The sequence below is a fragment of the Taudactylus pleione genome, unplaced genomic scaffold (assembly GCF_031769625.1).
Source record: "Taudactylus pleione unplaced genomic scaffold, aTauple2 ptg000290l, whole genome shotgun sequence".
Classification (NCBI taxonomy): Eukaryota; Metazoa; Chordata; class Amphibia; order Anura; family Myobatrachidae; genus Taudactylus; species Taudactylus pleione.
This window is the reverse complement of record NW_028284692.1, coordinates 8,219,480-8,231,430: the sequence shown is the minus strand read 5'-3', so window position 1 is coordinate 8,231,430 and position 11,951 is coordinate 8,219,480. Positions and strand designations below refer to the sequence as shown.

The following is an 11,951-nucleotide window of genomic DNA, read 5'->3' as shown; positions in this document are numbered from 1 at the left end:
CGGACGCTCTGACCAGAGCGCTCGCTCTGAATCAGGGCCCACCTCCATTAAATATGGAGCGTCCTCCTGGACGTTCGTATAGCTGTGGGTCACCACCCACAGCATATACGAGCGTGCAAAATGATGGTCGCGATGGTCTTGACCATCGTGACCATCGGAACTGTGAGTAAAAGCCTGCGGTTGAGTTTCTCAACCGCAAGGCCAGGAGTGATTTTGGCTCTATCAGAGCCAAAATCACTCCCACTGACATCACTAGTGATGTCAGTGGGGCCGGCTGCAGACGTTAGGCGTTCCCTTGGGAACGCCTCCGTCTGGCAGGCACGCCCACGAAAGGGGGCGTGCTGTCAGTCACCATCGACAGCACGCCCCCTTTGATGAGACACTCCGAGCGAAGGAAAGTCCTTCACTCGTCTGGTCTCGCGCATGCGCACGACGGAGCTCCCTCCATCGTGCGCATGCGCAGTGGGGAACATCGACCCACTTGCGAGCGTACTGCCGCTCGCGAGTGGGTCTGAATGACCCCCAAAGTACAATATTGTATAAAAGTATATTTAAGGGTGGATAGAGGTAATGTAAGCGGGTGACCTATAGGAATATGTAATCCTAGGTATAGCATTCTAAAAAAAAAAAAACACGGGCAGCAGAGGCAGCATTTTACTATATATGATACTTATCCTTTCAATTGATGATTTTACATTTGACACATCTATGATACATTTTTAAACTTTAATAAAACGGACACAACTGATGTCCATCTGAAATAAGCTAATCAAAATTATTTTTAGTTAATAAATGTATTCCTCTTTTAATATATAAAAATGATTGATGAGTCAAATTTAGAAATATGCTGTTTTCTAAGCCCTAAGCATGCTTCTTGTTTCTTAGAATCAGAGGAACATTCAACATTTTACCCAAAGCAAGCCTGAGCTGGCCTAAACATGGTTTAAAGGCATGTGACATTAACAGATCTTTTTTTAATATAATAATTACTGAGGGCCTTATTTAGGAGGTGGAAGCGAATCCCGCCGAGGCTGCGGAACACTAGAGAGAAATTTTTGCTAATTCCGCAGCCACAATAAATTGTACATAGAAGCCCACCGGCTACTCCTCTAATACACAATTTGCATACAAAGACATCAGTTGTACCATGCAACTTCTGAGCAACCCTATGGCTACTCAGGATGTCCAGCTGAACTAAGCCGCCGGGACCAGTGAAATGATGGACAAAGACGCAGCCGCTGGCTGTGACGCACCTACAAAATGCTCGCAATATGTCCGCGTTTGACTAGCAACCCCCCCATTACCTCCCATAATACACACTGACTGCCAATTACTCTGTGTCTAAATTCTCACTTCAACCACCATCTGCAAAACATCGCTGTGACGTGTGCATTCTGACTCAGAGCATGCACAGCACAAACACCACGGGCCAACTGTGCAAACGTCGCCATAGCGTCCACCTCTGCATCAGGTCCTTATTGAGAATCTAAACTGGAAAAATCTTTTTTTGACTTAAAACCAATAACTCCTAAATTATAGTTACAAAGCATGGTGGAGCAATTTAAAGAAATAATTTTTGCTTTTTGCAAAATGTAGTGTTAGAAATGTTGGAAGTGTACATTGAGAAAAGTCCTAGTCAGCAGTAAAGTGAACACAATCACTATACTGCCAATCTCATTGCTGAGACAAGTTCCTATCAGAGCCACTGTCCCAGCAGGGGTTTTTGTTAACTTAAATACATTTCTTAAATAAATATATTTTTTTTACAAACCAATAAAATCTGTAGATCGAATAATACGATATACATCTAATAGAGCAGTGGTTCTCAAACTCGGTCCTCAGGACCCCACACAGTTCACGTTTCCCAGGTCACCCAGCTGGTGCACAGGTGTAGTCATTACTCACGAACACATTTTAAAAAATCCTTAGATGGAGCTAATTATTTAACTTGTTATTCTGTGAGGAGACCTGGAAAACATGCACTGTGTGGGGTCCTGAGGACAGAGCGCTTGCAAGCGGGTCGATGTTTCCCGGAGGCGCTTCCGTCGTGCGCCTGCGCGAGACCCAAATAACGACGGGGGGGCATGCCGTGGGCGTGGCTGCCCAAACGGAGGCGTTCCCATGCCCCACTGACATCACTAGCGATGTCAGTAGGAGTGATTTTGGCTCTGATAGAGTCAAAATCACTCCAGGGCTTGCGGTAATGAGACCCTACCGCAAGGGTCTCGTCGCAAGCCCGATGGTCGCAATGGTCTTGACCATCGCGACCATCATCATGGACGCTCGCATAAGCTGTGGGTGGTAACCCACAGCTATGCGAGCGTCCAAGAGGCTGCCTTGCAAAAAAAAAAAAAAAAACACGCCCTGATTCAGAGCGGGCGCTTGTTCAGAGCGTCCGGCTCTGAATCAGGCCCAGAGTTTGACAACCTGTGCAATAGAGCACAGCGACCAAAATGGCTAAGGTCTTTGTTTCTCCCTATATTTTCTGGCAAATTCTATTAAAAAAACATTTTAGAACAGAAAACCCAGCAAAGCGCCTTCTTGGTAAAAGTGCCCTGAAAACTTAGTTACACCACATCTAATGTCTGTGCATGATCCAAGAAAGAAGATCCACCAATTGCATACATTTTATTCAGTCACAATATTTTTTTGCATTGTCTTTGCAAAATGCATTTTGGTTGGGTAAAATATTAGTGTAGTAATACATAGATTTAGATATTTAAAAAGGCTTTCCTATATATGAACATTTGTACAAATAAAATTGCATAAATTAAGGACAAGCATCTCTATAAAAGGATAAATACAAATATTACATGTAATATGTCAGGAATCCTTTATATAAATACACTATATTTATATCACACCCTTTGGCTGTGAATATGATAAATTAGACAAACGGGTACCACTGGTATACAAGCTAGTTTGAACCTCACACAAGCCGATCCTCCATATATGGCCCAATTCCACGCGTGCAATTCGGCTTGTTGGCGTCTGGTCACGGCACCTCGTCTCTCAGGCCTCCGCGGCAAAAACTTATCTACCAAAATCAAAACAAAACCACCTTATTCCCCAGTGTAAAGGGTGTGTTATAAATAAAGCTGTGATCATACAAAGATGGCATTACAATGCAAGGCTCCAGACTGTAAATCAGCACAGGTTCAAGAAGACAAATGGGTCACATACAGAGCAGTTATTTCACCGGCTCAACATCTTACTGCTCCCCTGTTAGTAGAAAATGAAGAGCCTTCCAGGAAGACTGAGCATCCTGTAAATAGCTACACTGACTGAATGGTGGCATGTTAGTTACTGCCACACAGCACTGCTAGCAAACAAATATCAGTTAGTGTGAAGTATTGCATTTAAATAAAGCAGACACCTGGATTTGGCATACTACTGGACTAATACTAATTAAATACATTACAAACGAGTATTCTGACAATAGACATGAATATGTATCTAAATGACAAGTACATTTATTCTATGGGAGGACCAGAGAAATCACCTACCACGTAATCACCTATCATAAATCCTCAACCTATCCTTGCCTTCAAAGCAAAGGGACTGGCCGGTCTACAGCCATATGGAATAGATAATGAAGTTCAGCCATTTAATTGATCATTGCATATAACAGTCAGGGCACTGTCTGACTTGCTGGTATTGGAAAGACTGTAGCTCAGTTACTGTCACATAAACCTCATTTTTATTCACTTCTCAGACAGACTAACATCACAAACTCTGAGGGAGGAAAAGATCATCTTAAAGTGGAACTAAACGCCACACATATTGTGACCGTTTGGGGTTTATTTATTAAACGGTGGCTTTTCAAAGCCAGCGCTCATCAGCATTTTTGTGCCCACAGAATTAAATACAGCAGTACAACAATGCAGATAATCTGCAGTTTTTAATACATAAACACCAACTTAATTTTAAATGTCAGATAGTTCTATCTATTGTCAGAAGTTGCTGGATGACTGATGCCATATGTACCTCACCCTGTATAGAACACTGTACTGACTATAATGAGAGAACCATTGCAATCAATTCAGGAAATATTAATACTGTATGGAGTCACTTTATATCACATGTATGAACAAATTCTCTTACATGGCTTATTACTAGCTGTATTCCCAATATTTCTAATTAGGTCCACTGAAACATTCAGCAGTTACCTTTATATAATGAAATACCGATGAGCCCTACCAGCTGAATGCAACACAAGGGAAGACCAATCATTAAATAATTGCACACAAATCAGTATTTTATCTCAATGTCTGCAGTAAATTCTTACCGCTTCTAGGTCTCCCTATTACTAGTGTGGTGTCTGACACAGGCTCTAGTGATCTTTCCTCAGTTACTGTGTAAGCCCCAGCTTGCTATGGTATGCGAGTTATAATAGCTCTAAAACAGTTGAAGAGCATTAAATACAGCTATGCAATACAAGAATATACACCAGGTAATACAAATAATCAAAATGATTAAACTTAAATCAAAATACATCTATAATCTGTAAATGTTAGACATCATATGAAAATGATGACTCATCATAGGAGTCCAAAGATGAGCAGGATTTCATACAGTGACTTGTTATACACAACCCCACTACTAATCCCACCCAATACCGCCTACAGGACGACAAGTGGCTGTTGGTGGTTCCTGTTTGGCAATATAAAATGTCATTTTCAAGGCTGAAATATTATAGGATTTCACATAACACTATGCAGTAGCTGGGATACAACATGTTATAGCCTCAAAAGGAATGAGGTTCAGTCCACTGCATGACTCTTGCAGCTTTAATTAATACATTTCCATGTAAAATGGAAAAAAAATGGCCTCAGCGCCCAACCTAAACCAGTACGGCCCAATAGAAAGAAAAAGTTGGGGCCAACAAAAACATTAGGGAAAATCCCCCCCCTTCCCCATTATGGATAATGGACTCATCCATTATCCATAATACTATATGCATATATATCTAGCTAACTAGTACACACCCTGAATACTTAAAATATAATAAGTCAATGGAAATTTGCAAGGCACCGCCGCTACATTTCTAAAATATTACTTCTTTATAGAACTTAACCCTCGTACAGCTAAGGTCAGTACTGACCCTTCCTGAAAGTATTTTAGTAAACTAGATGCTAAAACTTTACACACTGTAACAAAATGCACCTTCTAGTGCTCAGTGTTAAAAATGTTGCAGAAACTTTTTATTTTTTTGTACCCAATCTGTAACATGCTTAGTACAGTCCAGGACTTGGCTTATGGTTCAATGTCTCTGGCTGGCCAGTGGAATGTAGGCTTAAATACCACTCTCCCCCCTGCTGTCTGATGGAGCTCAGGGACCCTGAATGCTCACAGGAGGGAACTCTTTTTCATCGTCGAGGCAGACTGGTCCCACAGCAAACTCATGTTCTGGAAGAAGCTCTCCCCGCAGGGCTCCGCCATCTTCTGAGTACCCTGAGGGCCACAAAGGCTCATGTTAGGGAGCCAACACAGAGGGAAATATAACACGACAAGACACCATCAGCGACAATGTATTTCACCTGTCATGGTGGAAGACGAGGGCACATTGCTTGGCCTGGCCACGGTGGCAGCATAAGACACAGGTGCAGGACACTCTGCTTCATCCTCTCGGTCGGTGTCTGACTTTCCTGAACCAAGAAGGCTGCAACAATAAAAGGCAGAGATATACCACTGGTTATATAACATATTTGTATATCTCACAACAACAATCCCAATTAATGGAAGCAATTCAATTCAGCGTGATGTTAAATAGCCCCAGGTTGGAGTTCCCGGAGCTATTCAATTGACCGCGTTGGTAAGTCCAAATAGAACCACTTAATCCCGAGAATGCTGGTAACAGCGCCTTAAGATGCAATAACTGGCATTCTCCAACTATAGTGCTGACAGCGAGGCTGTTAACGCCGCGCTAAGCCCGAAAACAGCATCGCGGCCGGCATTTAAGTTGGATTTCTGCTTGCATCTCAGGAGGGTATGAGCAGAAATCCTCTAGTCCGACTTTAACTGCGCAGTCAATGAAACAACTCCGGCAACTCCTTCCCAGGGTTATTCAACATCGCGAGGAATTGAATCGCTCCCAATGAGAGAGAACCATTCAGGAGGCATGTTCAAGGGGAATCATTTTTACATCAAACCTATCATTACAAATAACAGAGCAGCTGAAACACTACTGCTGACAGGTGAAGTTTTATGGTGCTACTGCCACTTCTAAGTCAATAGAAAGCATGTCTAATACGCTGAGCAGTTTCATATTCTACTACTGATTGCAGCCTGCGTGTGAAAGGTTGGGGAAGAGGGGTTGGGGAGAGAGACTCTGCATGTAAAATAATTGTTTCATAATACGATCTTATTAGTGAATGGGGGATATACAATCTGATCCTTGGGTTTGCTATATCATTTCTGATTGTATGAATACTTAATGGTTTAAATCTATTGATGGAAAGGAAACTGATGGAACTAGAAAGTAGCCACTGAGAAATAAAGTGGACATATTTACAGTATTGTATCTCAACATCCCCCAATGTTACTGTGCTCTAGAAGCAGACAATTTCAGCCCATACCAATCCCCGTCCACGCTAACTTGGTTACCTGTGTTTTTTAATTAGGACGCACTCGCCCCCATCCTGCGGGTCCAGGTTGTAGATATAAAGATGGCCACTGGATGAAGTGACCAGGAGGCGCGGAAGTTTCTGTATTCTGGAAATAGAGGAGACTTGTCACTAATTAAAGTGTGGCCACGAAGGTAACAATATAGGTGTCAGAAATGTACCCACGTCACTAGAGTGCAAGCATTCTTGTGCCCGGAGAAGTTGAGACGGACAGTGGCAAAAGCCCGGTCTTGGTTCATGATGTCAGACACCTGGGCTGGGAGGTAGTTTGAAGCTGCCATGAACATTTTGCCCATGTAGCCACTCCAGGATGAGTTCTCCTCTGATCTGGGGAACATTATAGAATAGTGAGCAGAACCCCACTTACTAATTCTGGTAGTTTTACAGTTTAAACCTCCATGCATTGTGTCATTTGACCCTTAAAGACCCTGGGACCCTTCTTGTCTGAGGAACACGTTTCACGCTGTATAGGATGAAAGATCGACAATAATAAAGCTCGATAGTTGATGGGTCGACACCAAATGGTCGATTGGGACAAAAGATTGATAGGGTTAAAAGGTTGACAAATGGTAGACACATTTTTTTGTAATTTAACCCCAATTCTAACCCTCACCCTGGTGCTTAACCCTAGCCCTTCCCTTTGTGCCTATCCCTAGCCTAACCCTAACCCGCCCCCTGATGCCCAACCCTAACCATGCCCTCTGGTAGCCTAACCCTAACACTCCCTTAAGTGCCTAACCATAATCATGTGGAATAATTTTTTTTAAATGCGTCAACCATTTTTGTGTCAACCATTTGAACCGGTCATCCTTTTGTACCTGCCAACTTATTGCAAGTCAACCATTTGGTGTCGACCCATTGACTGTCGACCTTTACATTGTCAATCTTCTATCCCAGATACCGTTTCACTCCCCATATCTTGCTATGGCAGTTGTTATTATTATCCATTCTTTATATAGTGCCACAAGAGGTCCGCAGCACATGACAAAGTACAGAAACAGTATAAACAAAACAAGGAAAAGTGATGTACAGTACAGAACATTGCTGCATCAGTCATAATACCCAAATAAGCAGCAGTGCGGCAGGACCATTGTAGGCAGTGGGGATAAGATGATCGTATAAGTGAGGGAAGAGGGCAGTTCATGATCTCTACAGCAGTTATGTGAAAGTAAAAGAAAAGTAAATAAAAAAGCAAGACGTACTAAAGAGCATGGTACTTGCTAATTGGATGTGAACCCTTTACTTAAAACAAATATTAAAATTATAGCACCTGCAAATGAGGAAACATCGCCACCTTGTGTTAAGCTAAAATAATGTAATTATTGTTCTATAAAAGAGCTCTCTACTTAGCCAGAAACAGCACCATTCCTCTATGTCATCTGCTCTCCCCACTGACTTGCATCATTGTGGGGGATCCATGCCCCAGGGATCCCTGCTAATCAGAGGAATGCCAGTGCTTCAAAAGCCCTGGTGTTGAATCACAGTTCTGTTGGACTGACTTGAATATGACATTTTAGGTACATTTAAAAAACAAGAAGTTTAATGCTATTGAACAATCATTTCACAATGTACTAAAGGAGGAATAATGTATGGGTGCGTGCGTCTTTTCCGCTCCTGCAATCCACAGGATTGCATTGTGCGAACGCTCCTTTGGCCTGGAGTATGCGCCAAATCCCATGCAGCGATGCGTGTGCACGTTTGCCGCAACAGCGGCAAAGAGGAGCGTGGACACATATATATATACATATACACACACATTATTATTGACAGTTTCTTACATAGCGCAACCTATTCTGCTGCGCTTTTCAATTGGAGGCATTAACGGAACAAAACTGGCTAACAATAGACAGATACATAGGTAGGAAGGCCCTGCTCGCAAGCTTACAATCTGTAGGGAAATAGGCATTGATACACAAGGATGGGTGCTATATATTGCAACTTGGTCCAGCCAGAATGCAGTTTCTCGATGGGCTGAATGATCCAGTCACACAGGAATGTCGGCCAAATGTCAGGAGGATGTGAAAGAAAGAATGTGTGAGGTTATGTGTGGACTGTGAAAGGGGATGTAATTAGATATGGAAGCTATAAAAGATTATATGTGCGGTTCTGGAATCTGATGAGCTTGCCTGAAGAGGTGAGTTTTCAGGGTACGCTTGAAGGTTTGGAGGCTAGAGGAAAGTCTTATTGTGCGTGGGAGGGCATTCCACAGATTGGGTGCAACCCGAAAAAAGTCCTGTAACCGTGAATGGGAGCAAGTAATGCGTGGAGATGAAAAATGCAGATCTTGTGCTGAGCGGAGAGGTTGGGTTGAGAGATATTTTGAGATAAGTGAAGAGATGTATGTTGGTGTGGTTTGGTTAATAGCTTTATTGGGAGTGTGTATGTATTTTATATTGAATACCGTAGAAAACCGGCAACCAATGGAGGGACTGACAGAGCGGAGCAGCAGACGATGAACAATTCGCAAGGAAGATCAGCCTCGCAGCTGCATTCATAATGGATTGTAGTGGCGAGAGCCTGTTTCAGTATTGCAATAGTCAATGCGGGAAATAATGAGTGCATGGATTAGAGTTATCTTGTGTGAGATATGGTTGTTAAGTTGGATATGTTTTTAGGTGTATGTAGCATGATTTTGAGACTGATTGAACTGTCCTTTGTTCCCCACATTCAGAGTCAAGAATGACACAGACAGCGAGCTTGTGGGGCAGGGTGGATTGTCGAGTTATCAACAGTGATAGAGAGATCAGGTTGGTAACGGTTATTGGCCAGTGGAAGTATAATTAATTCGGTTTAAGAAATATAAGTTTAAGGTGGCGAGTTAACATCCAAGATGAAATGGCAGAAAGACATTCAGTGACACGGACAAATACAGATGGCGTTAATTCTGGGGAGGATAGGTAGATTTAAGTATCATCTGCATACAGATGGTACGGAAATATACACACATGCACATTCTGTTCCTATATGCAAACAATAATATATATATATATATATATATATATATATATATATATATATATATATATATATATATATAGTCCGGAAAGCTGCACTCATTACTATAGAAACTCCAATAGTGGGGTGCTCCATTAAAGACATTAGGAAGTCCAAAATATATAAAGTCCAAATACATGTAATAGGCACTCACCAGTTAGTAGAAAAAGGTTTTTAATCACTCACATAGTTTAAAACAACAGTCGACGTTTCGGTCCAGATAGACCTTTGTCAAGACAAAGAATTCACCATCATGACTCCACCACTGGGGTTACTAGTGGTGGAGTCATGGTGGTGAATTCTTTGGCTTGACAAAGGTCTATCTGGACATGCACTAGTATGCCCATGGTGAACATTCTGCCAATTTGAACCCAGAACATAACCAACAGAAAATGCTTCGCTAGATAATGGCTAGATCATACGTTAATACGATGGAATCGGGTAATAAAAGATGTGTGTGAATTATAACTGGCTAAGTCACGCCCTTTTATGGTTTTTGGGGATTTTTTTTATTGTTAACATTTCGCCAAAAGTGCGATGATATATTTGGTCATGGACTCTGAAGCAAAATGGACCGTTTCCAGGGGGTTTTGCAAACTGAGCTCCTATAGCTGCAAATGATAAATGCACTGTTACTCCGCCTCACCGTCTCCCAGCCTCCCGCCAAGCAGCGGCTGCCGGCAGCTGTCGTGGAAAGCAGAGAAAAGAGGCGTTTCTTTCGAGGCGCAAACCTGATGCTGATTGGCTGGGAGTGGCGAGCCTGGTATCGACGTGTTTGAGAAAGTAGGTGAGGGAAGAGTGCCCCCTACGGCAGCAGCCTCACATGTTGTGACGCCCGTGCGCCCTCCCTTATTATGTAACAGCTATGTCACGCAGCCAGGCGGCTAATCAGGAGCCAAACTGGGCAGAACGTAAATTGTGTTGCACCTGGCTAAGGCGCTGGGGCCATGTGAGAGCAAAGACCACCAGTAGTGCGTGAGAATAAATATATTATATATATATATATATATATATATATATATATATATATATACATACATACACACACACACATACATACACACACACACATACACACATACATACATACTAACATATACAGTCAGGTGCATAAATATTGGGACATTGACAGAATTTTCATATTTTGGCCTCTATTCACCACCACAATGGCTTTGAAATGAAACAAACAAGATGTGCTTTAACTGCAGACTTTCAGATTTAATTTGAGGGTAATTACATCCAAATCAGGTGAACAGTGTAGGAATTACAGCGGTTTCTATATGTGCCTCCCACTTTTTAAGGGGCCAAAAGTAATGGGACTATCAACTCAAAAGCTATTTCATGGACAGGTGTGGGCTATTCCCTCGTTATTTCATTATCATATATATGTAGTATATATATTAGATGTATACAAACACATCCACATGAATGAATAAAAGTCAAAAGGCTCGCTTTTAAAGGGTCACTAACCCTAATACACATTACTTCTGAATCTAATGAAAACATTCATAATTGGAAACAATTCTATGCTATGACAGAATTTCAGATGTTCCACATTCTCGAGTGCGAGCTACTGTTCAGTGTTATCAGCCATTTCAGGCTGGTGAGAGGATGACCTGAGTGTCCTTTAAGTGGACTCTACACACATCAATTTTGTGGGCTGAACTAACCAGCATCTCATAACCTTATGTCAGGTCTCATGAATATTAATCTCAGTGATGTAACTGGTTCTTAGCCAATTGATTGGGCCACAACATATATGCCTTCACCATGTGCGAGTGACAGATCCAGATGGTAATCCTATTGAAAGTGGAAGTCTGCAATGTGTTGGAAAATATATTTACACTGATAATGGGCAGTTGCTAATATCAGTGATGCTATATAAGTGATTGCATTCGCATTGCGGTGGCAGCCTAACATTAGGATACCCACTTCTCTTTACTCACATCAGTACGCTTTAGCAACACAGCAAAATAATCGGTAACGAGTAACATTGGACCCATAAGCACAGTTAAGGCAGGTCAGACCTCACTCAGGAATTGCTTACTTCTGCGCACACTGTGAGGCCTCAGGCTGCGTATGGCATCACAGTGGCTGATTTATGCACGCCTCTGCAACGGCGTGTGAACACACTGGCACGCCTGCGTTTCCCCGAACACTCCCCTGTCACCACCCACAAACGGTGCTTCCCGTCAGTCTGTGAGGGGTCTGCGTAGCCTCTGCAATTGCAGTCCCGATCACAATAGCTAGTTCACGCACTGGGATGCATACATAGAACGTAACAATAGTCCGATTGCATTCGTATTAGCAACTGCGATCCTTGCTGAATCA

General features: G+C 42.3%; 1 protein-coding gene across 2 annotated transcripts in view; it reads right to left on the bottom strand.

The window, feature by feature from the left end:
• Window positions 1-2,624: 2,624 nt before the first annotated feature.
• Window positions 2,625-11,951, bottom strand: part of WIPI1 (WD repeat domain, phosphoinositide interacting 1) — a 30,736-nt gene continuing 21,409 nt past the window's right edge. Inside the window, exons 9-13 of one of the 2 annotated variants that reach the window (XM_088482636.1) lie at window positions 6,792-6,953; window positions 6,607-6,714; window positions 5,541-5,662; window positions 5,354-5,454; window positions 2,625-3,037 (exon numbers count right to left, since the gene is read on the bottom strand). In XM_088482636.1, coding sequence (XP_088338762.1) covers window positions 2,996-3,037; window positions 5,354-5,454; window positions 5,541-5,662; window positions 6,607-6,714; window positions 6,792-6,953 — 535 coding nt within the window. In that variant the 3' untranslated portion in view covers window positions 2,625-2,995. Of the gene's footprint in view, window positions 3,038-5,176; window positions 5,455-5,540; window positions 5,663-6,606; window positions 6,715-6,791; window positions 6,954-11,951 lie in introns of those variants that run through there. The other variant, XM_088482637.1, reaches the window with a different exon arrangement.